The sequence below is a fragment of the Myotis yumanensis genome, unplaced genomic scaffold, assembly GCF_028538775.1.
Source record: "Myotis yumanensis isolate MYYU_CA2020_CCGP unplaced genomic scaffold, mMyoYum1.0.hap1 SCAF_6, whole genome shotgun sequence".
Classification (NCBI taxonomy): domain Eukaryota; kingdom Metazoa; phylum Chordata; class Mammalia; order Chiroptera; family Vespertilionidae; genus Myotis; species Myotis yumanensis.
In genome coordinates this window covers 39,320,792-39,336,646 of record NW_027223757.1, presented here as the reverse complement: position 1 = coordinate 39,336,646, position 15,855 = coordinate 39,320,792, and the positions used below count along the sequence as shown (strand labels likewise).

The 15,855-nt window shown below is 41.4% G+C and overlaps 1 protein-coding gene across 2 annotated transcripts in view; it reads left to right on the top strand.

Moving 5' to 3' along the window:
* CRYBG1 (crystallin beta-gamma domain containing 1) overlaps positions 1-14,597 on the top strand; it is a 181,178-nt gene extending 166,581 nt beyond the window's left edge. For both annotated transcript variants that reach the window (XM_070417992.1, XM_070417993.1), the window contains 8 exons: positions 147-179; positions 1,157-1,269; positions 2,807-2,936; positions 5,209-5,348; positions 6,589-6,712; positions 7,121-7,279; positions 9,182-9,344; positions 12,984-14,597. In XM_070417992.1, coding sequence (XP_070274093.1) covers positions 147-179; positions 1,157-1,269; positions 2,807-2,936; positions 5,209-5,348; positions 6,589-6,712; positions 7,121-7,279; positions 9,182-9,344; positions 12,984-13,072 — 951 coding nt within the window. In that variant the 3' untranslated portion in view covers positions 13,073-14,597. The remainder of the gene's footprint in view (positions 1-146; positions 180-1,156; positions 1,270-2,806; positions 2,937-5,208; positions 5,349-6,588; positions 6,713-7,120; positions 7,280-9,181; positions 9,345-12,983) is intronic.
* Positions 14,598-15,855: the final 1,258 nt, after the last annotated feature.

The following is a 15,855-nucleotide window of genomic DNA, read 5'->3' as shown; positions in this document are numbered from 1 at the left end:
TAATGTGTGCTTCTGATTCATGTATACTTAACACTATAGAAGCAATGCCGATATTTTTTAACAGTAATTGCTAATTTGGAATAAAAATGTATTTTAAGATGTCTGCTCTACTTATTTCCTTCTCTCTTCCCTTTAAAACACTTTAGGATTCTTTCAGTGGGCCAAGGAGACGAAATCAGGTAACTTAAAAAAATATCCTATCTTTATCATTAGGAGCCATCCATTGAAAAGCTGAACATACATGTAAAACTTCAGACATTTGGGACATTTTGATAGTTTTAACCATTTTTGTGCCTGAAAATATAACTATTTTTAAATTAGATTTAAATTTTCAATGCTCGATAGCATTGACGCATATCTATATACTTATAAAATGGTCTCATTATGTAATGTTAATTTTCATTTACTTTTTAAAAATTTATCTTTATTGTTGAAATTATGACAGATGTCCCCTTTTTTCCCCACTGATCCCCTCCACCCTTCCCCCAGCCCCCCTAAATTTTTATATCATTATATTGACTAAGAGTTTACATGAATATACTAAAATATTTCAAACAATATAGTTATTGTGATAAACAGTATGAGTTTTCATATTTGCTGTGTCTGCATTAGACAAACACTTTATATGGTCTCTTGAACATGGTCTCTCACTGGAGCCATTACACTTATTATTTGGGCTTTTTAATGGAAGTGTTCAGACAGCCTTAATTACAGAGGCACAAACACCACCGTAGCCTCCTTTACTGGCATACACAAGATTCTAATAAGTCAGCAAGTATCTTCCATTGAGAGGAAGGAAAACTATAGTGTTTCCAAAATACAGTTTCCTGTTAATGTTAGAACTGATGAACAATTTACTTTTAGCCACAATAAAGCTTTAAAATGCCTCCCGGCTTGTTAGGACAGGGTGCACTATAGAAAGCTGCCTCTATTGTTGGATTGTCCTTTGGTGTCTCTGAATTAAACAGTTGTGACTGGTACAGCCCAAGTATTTCTAACGAGATTAGTGTAGAAGTAGAAAATTAAAGGATTTATAAAATTCATGTCAGTTTACTGTAACAAGCTAACAGGTCGTGGTTGGGTCATCATTTCAAAGGCTGATTGGGTTAATGTGTCTGCAAAATGATTTTATGTATTTCCATTTACTTTTTCCAAGATTCACTTGTTTTCGGAACCACAGTTTCAAGGTCACAGTCGATGCTTTGAAGAAACAACAAGTCAAGTTGATGATTCATTTTCTACCAAGTCTTGCAGAGTTTTAGGAGGCAGGTAAGCAAAACAGTGGACTGGCAGAGCCTCATCACCAGGGGAACATAGAATTCACACATCAGCAGTATTTAGTGCCACCTTTAGATGCTTGGTACGAGATGAAACCGCCCAATAGTACAAGACCCTGGAAGTACTAAAGTATACTTTGCTGGGGATAAGTGCTGGACACAGAGGACCTGGAGATCAGTGTGGGTTGGGGAAGTTAAAGATCACCATCTCATGGGGTTTAGACCAGGTCCTCTACTTTCTAGGCCTATCCCATCATCCATAAAGGGACTCTGAATAATCTCTAAGGCACCTCCCAAGGTAGATTTTTTTTCAGGTGGATAGGAGGATAGGCATTCTGCACGATAGGCGAGTGCATGGCTGCAGTGGAGTTGGTGTGTATGCTGACTAGGTAGCACACACCCTCTCTAGCTGGGAGGGCTTTGCACTGGGGAGGAGAAGCAAGTCTGGAGGGTAGGATTGGGTCGGGAAGGCGCCCCCCTGAGCATATGAGCTTAGATAAATGCCATGGGAAACACGATGGGAAAGGCAATGAGCTCAAAGTGCCATGCTGAAAACTGGTTCGAAAGCTTTAGAGAGGGGAGAGCCCAAGGTCAGGGCAACCTGTGCCAGGGTGATGAGGACTTCTGTCTAATGACAATAGTAATAGTGCCTTTACTTATATAGTTCTTTATGGTCTAAACAGCACCGTCATCACACTTAGCATGGCAGAGTGGAAAGAGCACAGACTTTGCATTCAAATGCAGATTTACAGTAAAACTTCACTGCCAATCAGCACATCCCTCCACCTATCCTGGTTCCTCTTTATCACCTACCTACTTCATTTATTACCTGCAGACATAGGAGTTTTTTGTTCATTTATCATCTTTCTCAGCTCACTGGAATGTAAACTTCGAGACAGCAGGGACTTTGATTTGGCCTCTGTTCTATCCCCAGCAATGGAAAAGTATCTGACACACAATTAGTCCTCAATAAGCATTGTTGAACTAAAAAACAAAACAAAGAAACGCCACTCTTCTAGGCAAGCTGATAAATCACCATTTTATCAATAATGCTGAGGCCCAAGGGGCTAAGTGACTTGGGTAAGTCACAATGGTATTTTGACTCCTGGCCCGGTGCTAAGGTGTTGGAAATAAGGAAAAAGGAATGTGAGAGAAATTTTGGGAGGAAATCAAGCAGATCCAGGCAACTGACTGGCTGTGAGGGTTGAAGGATTATTGAGAGGACTCCAGGGCTTAACAACACCTCACTGGCTGGGAGAACGTGGCACCCAGGAGAGGAGCAAGGAATGCTGGCAGGTGGGGAAGAAAAACATGAATCATTTCATGGAGAGATTTTATTTCCCAAATGCAAAGCTAACAACTGACTTATTATAAATATTTGTCACAAGATTGAATGCAGAAAATACGTCTAGATATTTTTGAAGAACACTGTTAGCCACAAGCATTATTTTATAGCAGGCTACCTTTAAAATCAGATTTCTCGAATAAGAATACTCCAATCATGTGTGTGTGTGGTTTTTCCTATGTAGCTGGGTTGCGTACGACGGAGAAAATTTCTCTGGTAACCAGTACGTGCTGGAGGAAGGCCACTACCCGTGTCTCTCTGCAATGGGATGCCTGCCTGGAGCAAGTGTGAAGTCTCTTCGTTTTATAGACGTTGTGAGTATGTCCGTGTGGATGTCTCGTTACGGAGCTGTATGGTTCACATGGCTGATGGCCAGAGCAGAAACCAGCAGGTAGACCTACTCCAGGCTTGAAGTTGGAGGCAGAAAAAACAGTTGCAGTACAACTTTCTATCCTGTAACTTTTAAATCTCCTTTTAGATGTTTAACATATAAATTGTTTTTGTTTGCTGTTTTCTTAGACTTCAGGTGAAGTACTGACTCAGTCGTGGCACACAACCATCATGAGTTACTAGTTCAAGGCCGCTCTCCTGTTTTTTCCCATTTTATATCTGATTCCTCTCCCTTTCATAGACACCCATGGAATGTGTGAGGGATATAACTTGGATATTCTTATAAAACATATGTTTTCAGAAAATCTGTATCTAGGCTTCTTAATGTTTCTATTGAATTTAGAGAGAGGAAGGGAGAGGAAGAGAGCGGAAAAGAGAAACATCGATGAGAGAAATATTGATCGGCTGCCTCCTGCATATCCCCTGTGGGCATGTGCCCTGACCAGTAATTGAACCGGCTACCTCTAGGTGCATGGGACCATGCTCAACCAACTGAGCCACGCCAGCCAGGGCTATATATAGGCTTTTGATTTATATACAGTATTACACTATAGTTCTTACTGCATTATAAACATAACAATACTTATATTAAAATTTTAAAGAGCTGTTCATTATGCTGTATGTATATCTCATACATAACTGATGCAAGTATCCCATCACAGTGTTTTATTTAATTCTCATCTGTGCCGCCCCATAGGCCTGTGGGGATCTCTTGGGCATGTATATTAAAGAGTGCATTTGCTGGGATTGTGTACATGAATATGCAGCTTCACTAAGTCCAGTTCTACCACTTCAGACTCTTGCTGGCAGTGCGTGTGGGTTTGTTTTCCACATTGTTGCCATTACTGAGTATTCTGACTTTCTAACTTTGGAAGGAACTGGGTAGAACGTATTCTCTCATTGTTAACTTGCCTTTTACTATTAGAGAAGTTGGTATTTCATATACTTATTAATCAGTTGGGTTTTTTGTTCAGTGAATGGCCTATTATGTCCTTTGCTCAGCTTTTTTATGGTTTTCTGTATATCTTGTTGTTATTGATTTGCAACAATTCCTTACAGTTTTAAAATTCATTACTCTGTCTTTTAGAGATTTGCAATCAAATGGCTCCTCCCAATTTATTATGTGTGTCCTAAACCAGATTATAGTGCCCCTTTGAACAGAAATCTTTCATTTTAATGTAGTCAAAGCAATATTAAATGGAAAACTCCAAGATAATGTTCAGATGTTAGTCTGAATGTGTAGTTTTGGAAATATTTTAGTTTTTGGTAGCTGATCTCTCCTAAGAAGCTTTAAACATATAGCTGATTTTAGGCAGGAGTTGGCTTTATCTCATCCTTTGCTGCTTGTTCAACTGACTAAAGTGTTGACCTTTCTCGAGATGTGACAATAGTAGCCATGGAACATGGGATGATGTGGTACCATGCCACACAAACTACCTCTGAACATTAATGTGCTGTTTACTGGTCAACAGAACCTATGTGTCAGGGCACATTCACATAAATGAAGCAAGTCCCACACCCTTGCCACAAAACTTGAAGCAGGTAGGGAATTTCTGATGATCATTTATGATTTTAGGATTATCATCATTAGAGCTTAGTCTAGGGTCATAAGGGTCTATAATTTGAAAGTGAGTTTGAACATAGAGCTTCCATCCGGTAGTTTTCTCTCCTCCTAACAATATTCCTACAGGAAAGTTTGGGAACATGCGTGCACAGAATCACTGTCTGTTGACAATTAAAACAACAAAAAAAGACAGTTGAAAATGCATACAAGGAGGTTCCTGACTAGCAATTCCACTAGACCCTAAAGACTGCAATAGGCCTCCGACCCTCGCCATTTACGTCCATAGCTTTCCAGTCCTCGCCCCTCCTTATCCTAATAGAAAATAGCAGGATTGAAAATAAATTCATTAGCTGTGTTGATATTTCAGACTCATATACCCATTCCTTTGTGCCTGGGATATCCCCCACCCTTCATAGCACTGTTTACATTCACCTGCCTTTCTATGCAGTAGGAAAACTTCCTGTCCCCCCTTCCTTCCTCTCTGGCTCTGGAGTGTATAAACACCCCAACTTCCTGGGAAAGGGAGGTTATGACAGGCCAAGATCTCGTGCTCTGTCCTTGTGACAAGATGGTTTTCAAATAAGTTCAAGTTACCATTAAAGATGAGTAACATTATTTTTGTTCCTAAACAGGAATTTTCTGAGCCAACAATTATTCTTTTTGAAAGAGAAGACTTCAAAGGGAAAAAGGTTGAGCTTAATGCAGAAGCAGTCAATCTCCGATCCCTGGGATTCAACACACAGATACGCTCAGTTCAGGTGATCGGTGGCATGTGAGTTACCTACTTGTTCATTCAGTAAGAGATGATTTTAAAGATTAAGTTTGATCATATTTCTTTTTCTCCTACGTTACCTTAAACAAAGTGACGTAAGCCCCCCTATTTTCTGTAAGGGTCAATGATTACGCACCTTTTCGCACTGGGAAGAGCCATGTGTGAGGCCTCTCTCAATTCCTCCAGGCTTTTAGTTTACTTAAGGTAAGGACTTGGTCTTCAACCCTCAAAGTTTCTAGGGGAATGCTTTGCAAAACAGTGCTCAGTAAGTTTACTGACCACTCTTTAGCAAGTATGAGAGAGCTCATTTTTCTTTTCCCTTCGAAAGACCAAGTCCTTTGATTTTGGAGTCAGGGCTGGGGTTTTACTTTAATTAGGAGTGACTAACAGATGCTGTGCACGCTTAAAGGTCAATATGGGAAGATTTTTCTCAACTTTGAATAATTGTGAAATTAAGTAAGATGTAAAAATAAGTAAGCACTATCAATGTAATAAATGTTTTTAAGAAAGTATTTTTGTTTCACTCTCAAAAATAGGTATGGTCCACTTGTATGCATCAAGTATTGGAGGGGACTATAGCTGTTTAAAAAACAATTATTTGGGTGCTTTAGAGTTCCAGGATGGAAAGTCGAGGACATTCTTCCTTGGTAACACATGGGCCAGAGGAAGGCTGCTGGGTGCCACATGCCATTGCGTGCAGGAGTCCACATGTCTTCAGGTGTGGGCACCAGCATCCCTAGGAGACCAGAGTATCGTTAGCAGTTTTCTGGACTGAGGAAGATTCCTCTCATTTTAAACAAAAATTTGAGTTATTTACTTTTACTTAAATAGCCCTTTAGTATTTATCATATGCCACACAAGAACTTTACAAATATTAGCTATTTTAAATAAAAGATCCATTATTTCAACTGGAAATGTTTTATAAAAAGCTCACAGGAATACTGGGCTGTCCCACTAAGACTATAATCTCTATTTCATTGCAAAGGTAGAGGAAAAACCTTACTCATTTCTCTTCAAGAATGGTTCTTTTTAGCATAAATAAGTACCAAGAATTTGCTATTTGTTGAGAAAAGGGTGCTTGAAGTGTTTTAGAAAATAAGGCAGTCCCCCCCCCTCTCCTGCCAATGTATATTTTAGGTATAAAGCTCAGTCTAAAAATTGAAACGTCCTAAAATATAATTAGGGCTCATTGTCAAATGGATATTGCCACTTATTTGTGGTTATCTACTTTTTTTTCCAGATGGGTTACTTATGAATATGGCAATTACAGGGGACGGCAATTCTTACTGTCACCAGCAGAAGTACCTAATTGGTATGAATTCAGTGGCTGTCGCCAAATAGGTTCTCTACGGCCTTTTAATCAGGTATTTTCTTTTTCTCCATGTTTGAATAGACTCTTCTCTGAATTTTTTTTGTAAATGTAATTTAACATTTTCAGTTTGAAATTTGCCACTCCCTTCACCACCATGAACTTCTGAATTTGGGCTGTTTCTGACTGCTTTCAGAAATGCTCTCATGCCTGACATCAAAACGTGGTGTGTCCCAAACTCCAAGCGCTGGGTTCCCACAGGCAGGCTCTCTGCCCCAGGCACTTCTTTGACATTTCACCAAAATCTTCTCAGCGAAAAAATCCTAAAGCCTCTGGGGCTCTTGGGTATAGAAACTGTCCCTAATACAACCTCACCTTGAATTTGGCCCCTGCTGTTGATGCTTGTTCAGAACTTCTAATAGTACAACTTACTTGTGATCATTGCTGGGGTTTTGTCTTCTAGAAACGTATTTATTTCAGACTTCGAAACAAGGCAACAGGGTTATTCATGTCAACCAACGGGAACTTAGAGGACCTGAAGCTTCTCAGAATACAGGTCACGGAGGACGTCGGTGCTGACGATCAGATCTGGATTTATCAAGAAGGATGCATCAAATGCAGGGTGAGCTTTAGGATAAGACAAAGGTCTGTGACGGCATTTTTCAAATTAATGCTATTTCATTAATTTGGACCACCTTCAGAAATAAGTTAGGTTATCCATGAAAATATTTCTTAGCTCTTATAGAACCAGTCTACAAACGTAAAATGGGAGTAAATCTAACTCTGATCCAAGATAGAGCACTGATATCTATACTTGATTTTTATATAGTAACTAGAGGCCCGGTGCATGACATTCATGCACTGGGGGGAGTCCCTCAGCCCAGTCTGCGCCCTCATAGTCTGGGACCCCTCAGGGGATGTCTGCCTGGTGGGAGGGGGGAGACTACCTTATTTTCTAAGCTGGCAGGCGAACCTCCCCTGAGGGGTCCTTAGTGCTGCCGCAGAGGCGGGGGAGGCTCCCACCACTGCCACTGCACTTGCCAGCCATGACCAGGCTTCAGGCTGAGCGGCGCTCCCCCTGTGGGAATGCACTGACCACCAGGGGGCAGCTCCTGTAGAATGTCTGCCCCTGGTGGTCAGTGTGCTTCATAGCGACCAGTTGTTCTGCTATTCAGTCGATTTGCTATTAGGGTTTTATTATATAGGGTAGAAAATTACATAGGAATTTCTACTAGGTATAGAAATTAACTATAAGCCCCAGCATTATCAACAAATTAGTCTTGGTTTGCTTCCTTTTTGGAGGATCTCAGACTAGAATTAAGGGTGAAGAAGTACCAGCTTGCGTACCATTTCCACATTGGCACACCTTGAGAATGGACAATGTCCCACCTCCCTCCTATCACTCCTCCATAACACGATTACGGGCTGCAATGAGTAAGCGTTTATAAGAGGAGCTCATGCTTCTGTTGCAGATATTCTTTTTAACTTCCTGATTTTATGGGCTTGGCTGTTTGCTTCCGATTTTTTTCTAACTGTGGTGCCCCATGAGTCAGCAGAAGGCACACAGCCTGTGAAAGGTGTGTTAATTAGATCTGTGGGGCCTGAGGGAGAGGCATCCTTCCAGTAAGCATAAGGGCTGTTTAGACTTGCACAGAAGGAATAGCAAGAGCTGTTAACAGAGAAGCACAAAAAGCCAATTTCTGCCTTTGAATTATCTTAAACAATTCAAGAAATTGGAGCCTTTCATCAATTATTTGTAACAGATATTTTAGTGATGTTATTTAACGACTTTGAATTGAGTAGGTCAATGAGAGGTAAAGTAGCCTAGATCATCACAGTCCTTTTATCTCAAGTAGAACAGTACTTTCCAGTTCTCTCCATGAGCATTTTCTTCAGCGATCTGTGTTAATGTCATGTGAACATGCGACTACCATACACTGTTTATATATTGAGAGTAGTACACTTCAGAGAAGGACCCATAAAATTCCTACATGAAAATACCCTTTACTGTATTGGTATTTTCTTCTTTTTATGGTTGGATAGCATGCCTTTTTAGAAAATTTGACATTTCTCATGAAGAAAAGTCAAGAGAAATAAATGGGATTTCAAGGTTTAAAATGACAAAATGCCCTTTTAGCCACTTTAGTGCTACAATAGCCTCCAAAATTAGAGGTGCAGCCACATTCTAGAAGGGTCTGGCTGCACAGAGGTGGTTCTGTGGGGGTAGGTTTGGTGGCATGATCAGCCTTGGAGGACAGTCATTTCTGGGAGGGAAAACCATCATAAGGGGCAGCTTTGATGTTCTCAGGCTTCTCTCACTAGGAAGACAGTCTCCCAAAGGGCAGAAGTCCCTTAAAATGGGTAAGAACAGAGAACCCTCTGTCACTCGTGTCACCTGACTAAAGGGCATAAGGGTGAATGAAGTCAGGATCTAGGGTGGCTTTAAAAATCAGCTTAAACAGGGAACTGATCACAGTGACACTTGAACGTGTGTTCCTAAGACACGTATCTCTGTACCAAGCAGATAGCAGAAGACTGCTGCCTGACGATTGTGGGGAGCCTGGTCACTTCCGGCTCCAAGCTGGGCCTGGCCCTGGACCAGAGCACCGAGAGTCAGTTCTGGAGCATGAAGTCCGACGGTAGAATCTACAGCAAACTGAAGCCAAATTTAGTTTTAGATATCAAAGGTAAGGCTTGTTCCCTTTATCTTCTTGGTTGTGCCTTTTTTTAGTTAACTAAAAATCTCTTCTTTACTTTTGAAAATGGTGAGCACTAGTATAAATAGTAAGAGATCTTTCACTATGTCAGCCACTGTGCTAAACACTTTGCATTGTCATGTGATCGTCACAGCAAATTATGTTATCCCCTCCTTCCCATCCCACTTTACAGCCCCCAAAACTGAGGCTTAGAGGCAATAAGTGTTGAGGTAGAGTCTGGACATGGGCTGTTTCAAGCCTTTTATTTTAACAGTGAGAGTGAAAATCACAAGTTAAAAGGCTGTGGTCTCAGTATAGTTGATGATTCTCATGTCTATACATGTAATCTTTCATTGAAAAGATCTAAGATCTAAAAGGAATTAACAGAGCCAAGAGGATTTCAACTGAACATCTGTTCAATGAAAATCCAAAGCAAATTGATGGTGCTTGAGAAGAACAAGGAAATTTAGGACAGTGTTTCCCAAACTTTATCTGTATCAGAATCACATAGAGGACTTATTAATGGAGACTTCATTTCCTACCAGGAAAGCCAACAAGATTATGTTTATAAATTTAGTGAAATGGTTATAATGTAGCCTTACTATATCACATACTTCATTTTAAAAAATTGCTAGGAAGTTGGCTCAATTTTACTTTAATCAGGGCTCTCGGCCAAGCTGTCATTAAAAATTGATATAGGGATAAAGAAGCAGCTGCAACTCAGTTTTAAAATAATTTTTCTGGATGATGGAGAAGCAGCATTTTTATCAGGGACTTTGGGGACTGTGTGAGGAGCAGAGGTGGGCGTCACCTGTGTGTGACCTCCAGGTGGATGGTGGCCAGCCCACTTAATAACAGGATTAGAATTCACAAGGAACCTGAGAAGCTGGAAGGGTCCTCAGGGGCAAAGGCAGAGTACACTTAGGGCGCACAAGCTAAGTAATATAACAGGCTGGATGGGAGCCAAAAATAACATCAAGTGCAAGATATAAGAAAGTAGATGTAACATTCAGAGAATGAATGGTGATATAAATACACCTCCTTCACATTACATTGGATACAAAATTTGTCATTTGTGGACATTCTACAAATGGTCAACTGGAAATTCAGACTGGTTAAGAATCACAGAACCAGACCCTCCTCGACTCTTATTTTCATCAACCTGTTCAACTGGAACTTCTCGGTCTATAAGATAGTTCAAAACCTCCAAAGAAGCCAAGGAAAAGCGACTGAGTTGGAGACGTGGGTTTTTTTGAACACATGGATTCATGTTTCTTACAAATGTGATCAGCTTCTGTGCGAGGCTAAGGACACTGTCATCCTTATGAGCTAACTTCTTGGAGCATTTTTTCTTTTGTTCTTTCAACCTGTATTTACTGGCTACTCACCAGGTGGAAGGCTCAAAGTGGGAAAAAGGATACTGTCATGGCTTTAGAGAGCTTACCTTCTAGAAGTGCTAGGCATACAGGACTTTTCCCCACTTGCTACATTAACAGCTGACCTGGGAGTTAGGACACCTGACTTTTAGTTTTACTCTGACAAGAACTATGGGACTCTAGGAGGTTCCTCCTTAGGACTTTAAGTTCCAGAGTCCCTTCCTAAAACGCACTGAAATTAGCCAAATGCCTCTTGAGTAAGGATATTGTCTGTAGGCTTGTGAATGCTCAGTCTATCTAGTATGGTAGCTGCATTAGTCACTTGAGGGCTTGTTAAACGGAATTTGTCTCAGAATGTGGGAGAATGGTGCCATCTTGTGGACATGAGCAAGTAGGGCCACATCCCACAGACTGCTAATACAAATACATCTCTTTGGTGCACTTTATAGGAAACTATAATTTTCATTAGCTATAACTGTGGAACCATTTGTTACCTAGTGATTTTACCATAAAATTTATTAGACCTGTCTCCTGGTGTCTGGGGAGCGAGTTGTTTGGGTAGACAATCACGTATTGTTCCAGACCACAACATGACAACAGTGGGTGCTGATTCATGCTCACTTTAAAAACATCAGATGTCTGGGCTGATTTTAATTCTCCCAAAGGAAGAAGAATGAATCAGATTATTTCTCAGGAACTTTATAGTCTTCATGATTCTAATTAGAATTATGCTGTAATGTACACAGAAAATAAGTTAAAATACTATAATCTTGAAGAAGGGAAAGAGGACATTGGGACCTTGAGAGGGCACTTCCAGAAATCCCAGTGGAGCACACTGTGTCTTGATGGGCACAGTGGGATTTACTGCAAAAGTACATGTGGAAGGCCGAAGGCGCACTGCCCTTGTAGTCTGTGCTACACCTAGCCGTGTGCAGGCTCTAGACCCGTGGTCGGCAAACCGCGGCTCGAGAGCCACATGCGGCTTTTTGGCCCCTTGTGTGTGGCTCTTCCACAAAATACCACGTGGGGGCGCGCACGTACAGTGTGATTGAAACTTCGTGGCCCATGCGCAAAAGTCGGTATTTTGTGGAAGAGCCGGTATTTTGTGAAAGAGCCACACTCAAGGGGCCAAAGAGCTGCAGTTTGCCGACCACTGCTCTAGATCAAGTATGTCAAACTCGCAGCCTATGGGCCGCATGACTCATATATTTGGCCCATGTTAGCCTTTGAGTTTGACATGCTTGCTTTACGGTCAGTGATGATAAACCAAACTCTATGAGAGGAACACTAGATAAGAGATGATTTCCTTCCCCAGCTACCCAGCTCTATAGTGTAAGTTTTCAAACCTTTTGGATATTTTGTAAGTGCTTTGAAAGAGAATAAGGACATTTAATTCTTAGCTTGAGGCTGCAGTATGATTTCATTGCCAGTCACACTAACCCTGCAGCCAGATGAAGATTTTTATTCTGATGGAGTCCTCAGTGACATAGCCTTGGTGCAGAGACTTATGCTAGAAAACTATAGGGTATCTGAAAGGATGTTTATTCCACACTGGGGGGAAAGTCAGATGAGAAGACGCTTTAACACTCTGAAATATCTAGTAGGTCCTGTTGGGAAATATTCTTACAAACATTCTGGTGAAAGGAGTTTATGGAGACCATACTAGTACAATGGAACTCAGCATCTGAAACGCCGTGAATTTTATACACCAAAGCCTGTGAGCTCAGTAGTGGGAGTGCTGCCCATACCTCTGGTGTCATTCAGGCCTCCCCCTTTACCTAATACAGCCATTTTTCATTGTTCATGCAAAACCTGTTTCAAAAAGACAACCATCCCACTATATCAGGTCTGCTTGCTTTTCCCTCACTGATACCTCAAATCCTTGACCCCACCACTGAATATATTTCAGTCTCTGCTCCTTTTCCCTTCTCTATATTCTTCCCTGTGCTCCAAATATCAGACATCTTAATGACTGTGGAGTAGGTTTTGAGACTTGCATAGGAAAAGGAGCCCAGAAAGTAGATCCTGTGTGGAGCTGCTGGTGCCCTTATGGGATTTTAACACATTTACCCCCAGTGGCTGAGCCTGTCTGAGCCTATCAGACTGGGTACTTGTCAGGGTTCTGCTCCTGCTTTGTTTCATGCGGCACATGGCTGTGCACCTGGTTACTTCTACTCTCGTTACTCTGGTGCTGAGGTTAAATGTGTTGGCTTCACGGTGGGGACATTTCCTTTCATGTTTTCCTTTTTTTCAGGGGGTGCACAGTATGATCAAAACCACATTATCCTCAACACCGCCAGCAAAGAGAAGTTAACACAAGTGTGGGAAGCCATGGTCCTATAACCCTGGACAACGCAGGAGGACTATTTCTGGAGGTCTTCCAGCTACCTTATTTAAAAAGAAAAGGACTGCGGACAGGAACCAAGAGGAAAGCGGATGTGCTCCTCAGCAACTCTAAATTCACTCATGAATCACAGTGCCAGGAGCAGGACAACTGTCTCATCTCTTCAAAAGACTAATGGTTTTAAACCAATAATTTGTTCTTCTTTCACTTCTTGCCTGTCAGTTCCTTTCAGCAGCTGCTTAAACAGGTTGCCTCATTAGCAGCGTTGGGGTGTTTTAAAAAAATCTTAAGTGCGTTAAGACTGTACATTTTACATGATTTCCAAAGACAGTGACAGGAGAGAACAGGAACAAATTCACCGACTTGGTGAACCTACATCGCCTTACACTTTAAAGGGAAGGGTAAAGCTTAAGTCTGTAAGGTAGAAACTGTTTAGACCTTAGAAGAAATAATGTATTAGGTCTATAGTTTTGGTCTTTGACCTTCTATTTTCTGAAATCATTAATTATGCTGTATAGCCAATTGGGAAATTATATATTCAGACATATGTTAAGGAATTGAATGAGTATAGACAAAACACTTGAATATTAAAAACTAGAAAATTTAAAAGATTTCATGTCCATGTCTGCTTACATTTATTAGCAGGATTTGGATTATTTTAATTCACCGTGGGCTGCCCTAGATTTTCACACGAGTGTTGTTTGAAGCTTTTCTTACAGATGCTGCTAGAACAGTATACCATGACCTAATTTATTAGCCCATTCCCACTCATCTATAAGTAGTTCTGAAGCAATGTTATGCAATCCTTTGCTAAACTCAGGTAATTTAGCCTAATTCCCTGCCCTCCTCCCATCCAGCTGCACTGGCAGGCCTGCGCGGGGCTACCTTACCGGTGATGTTGCACAGTCATGCTCCGAGGACAGCTCAGGTCTCAGGGTATTGCAGCCCATGGTCACTTTGGGTGTGGAAGGCTCAGGAGGATGACCAGCAATTCTCCAAAAGGAAAGGACAGGAGGCCTTCAGTGATGTTTGTTGGTCAAATCTTAGAACTCTGAAAACCCTAAAATTCAGCAAGCACTTCAATGAAAGTTCAAAATGTTTAACTGCTGACGATACACTGCCCAGATGGTGCTGTTCATACTGTGGATACTCATTTTGAACAAAACTGCTAAAACAGTCTTTGAACACCCTCTTCCTCTTTCTGTCCCCACTTCATTGTCCTCGGCACTGAATGCTGGTGCTCTTGTCACAGGAAGAACAAACCTGGTTTCCTTTTCATGTTTCCCATTCTGAAGTGTTGATCCTCTCTGGAGTCTGTGGTAAGCAATTATGGTCATCATAGTAGGATCTTTGGTTTTAAAGTAATGTTTGTACATGTCCAATAGCAGCCAGCATGTCTGTCTTGTTCTGAGGTGTGTGGCTCTGATTTTCGGCCTTTGTGCATCCATTACAGTGTGGTGGGGTAAGACATCATACAGTAGCCGCTGTTGAATTTATCTCTTGAATAAACTTGTTTCTGGTTAACTGTGTTATGAAATCGGTTAGTAGCCCTCATTAACACTTCAAAGAGAGTCAGCTGGCAGATTAGAAACAAATGCCTGATTAGGACAAAGCAAGTTTCAGGGGGGCTAGAATATGGCAGGGAAAGGTCAGCTGACTCCCCTCTTTCCAGACACTGGTGAAAGGGTGAACTACACTTTTTTGAGTGGACATGAGGGGGAGTGAGGTCTTGCCTTGAGTTTACCCTGCACCACCCCCTGGGAGTCCTCAGAGTTAAAGAGCTGACTGTTCAGGTGGAAGTCAAAGTGGTGTATTTACAACTGAAAAAAAAAAAGTTTTTTCTTTTGAGATAAGTCTGTAGTGATGAGATCAGCAATTCCAGAGAAAAGCCCTCATCCAACACACTAGTAAATGAGTATCTAATAGGAATAAACTAAGCAGAAAGTTACTCAAACAGGTCTATATCAAAAGCTAAACGCGAGTGTCTAGGGTGCAGTAATGATCAGTACAATAGGAAATCGACACTCACCTGCAATGAATGAAGGGCACACTAGAGATTCAAAAGCCGCACTGGGCATTTGCTAGTAAAGTCAGAAACTGGAGAGCTGTGGGCCCCAGTGGAATGGTGGAAATTTCCCTGGAAAGGTCCCCAGAGAAGCATGTTTCACTGGTTGAAGGAGGTCTAGCTCTTATGCAAAATGTAAGGGTTTTTAAAAGTTAGGCACTTTAGCATCACTTTCAATTTCTAAGAGTAAACAACCAAATCCAGCCAGATGTTTACATCTGACCCCAAGGGGTTCAGAACTCAGCAGAGGAACAAAAATCAAAGGAAAGCGTGCTCACTGCTGAACCTAAGAGGGAGCATAAAACAGTAAAATCCGTTTCAGCCACTAGGACAGAAGGTGCCACAACAATTTGCAAATCTGGTGTGAAAGAACAGCTCAGAAAAAACAACATGCAATTTTCACCGACTTTATAGACAAGCCCAAGTGTGGCTATGTTCACAGTGTGTCTTACATGTGCATCCATTGTGCTGGGCAGAGGACAGGCCTCGCAGCAAACAGGAATGGGTTACATCAGAAGGCACTCGGCAGGGCAGAGGGATGTGTGGAGGGTGGCGGTGTGGCTGTAAAATCAATCTCTGCTCAGTTTAGAAGACAGGAAATTACTAGCAAAAAGTGTTCTTTTTTATATATATAACATGGAACTTATAGTCTAATCTGGAAAGGGATGGCTAAAAAAAAGTTCGGGCCCACCAGCACTCACCAAATAAGAGAGCCAG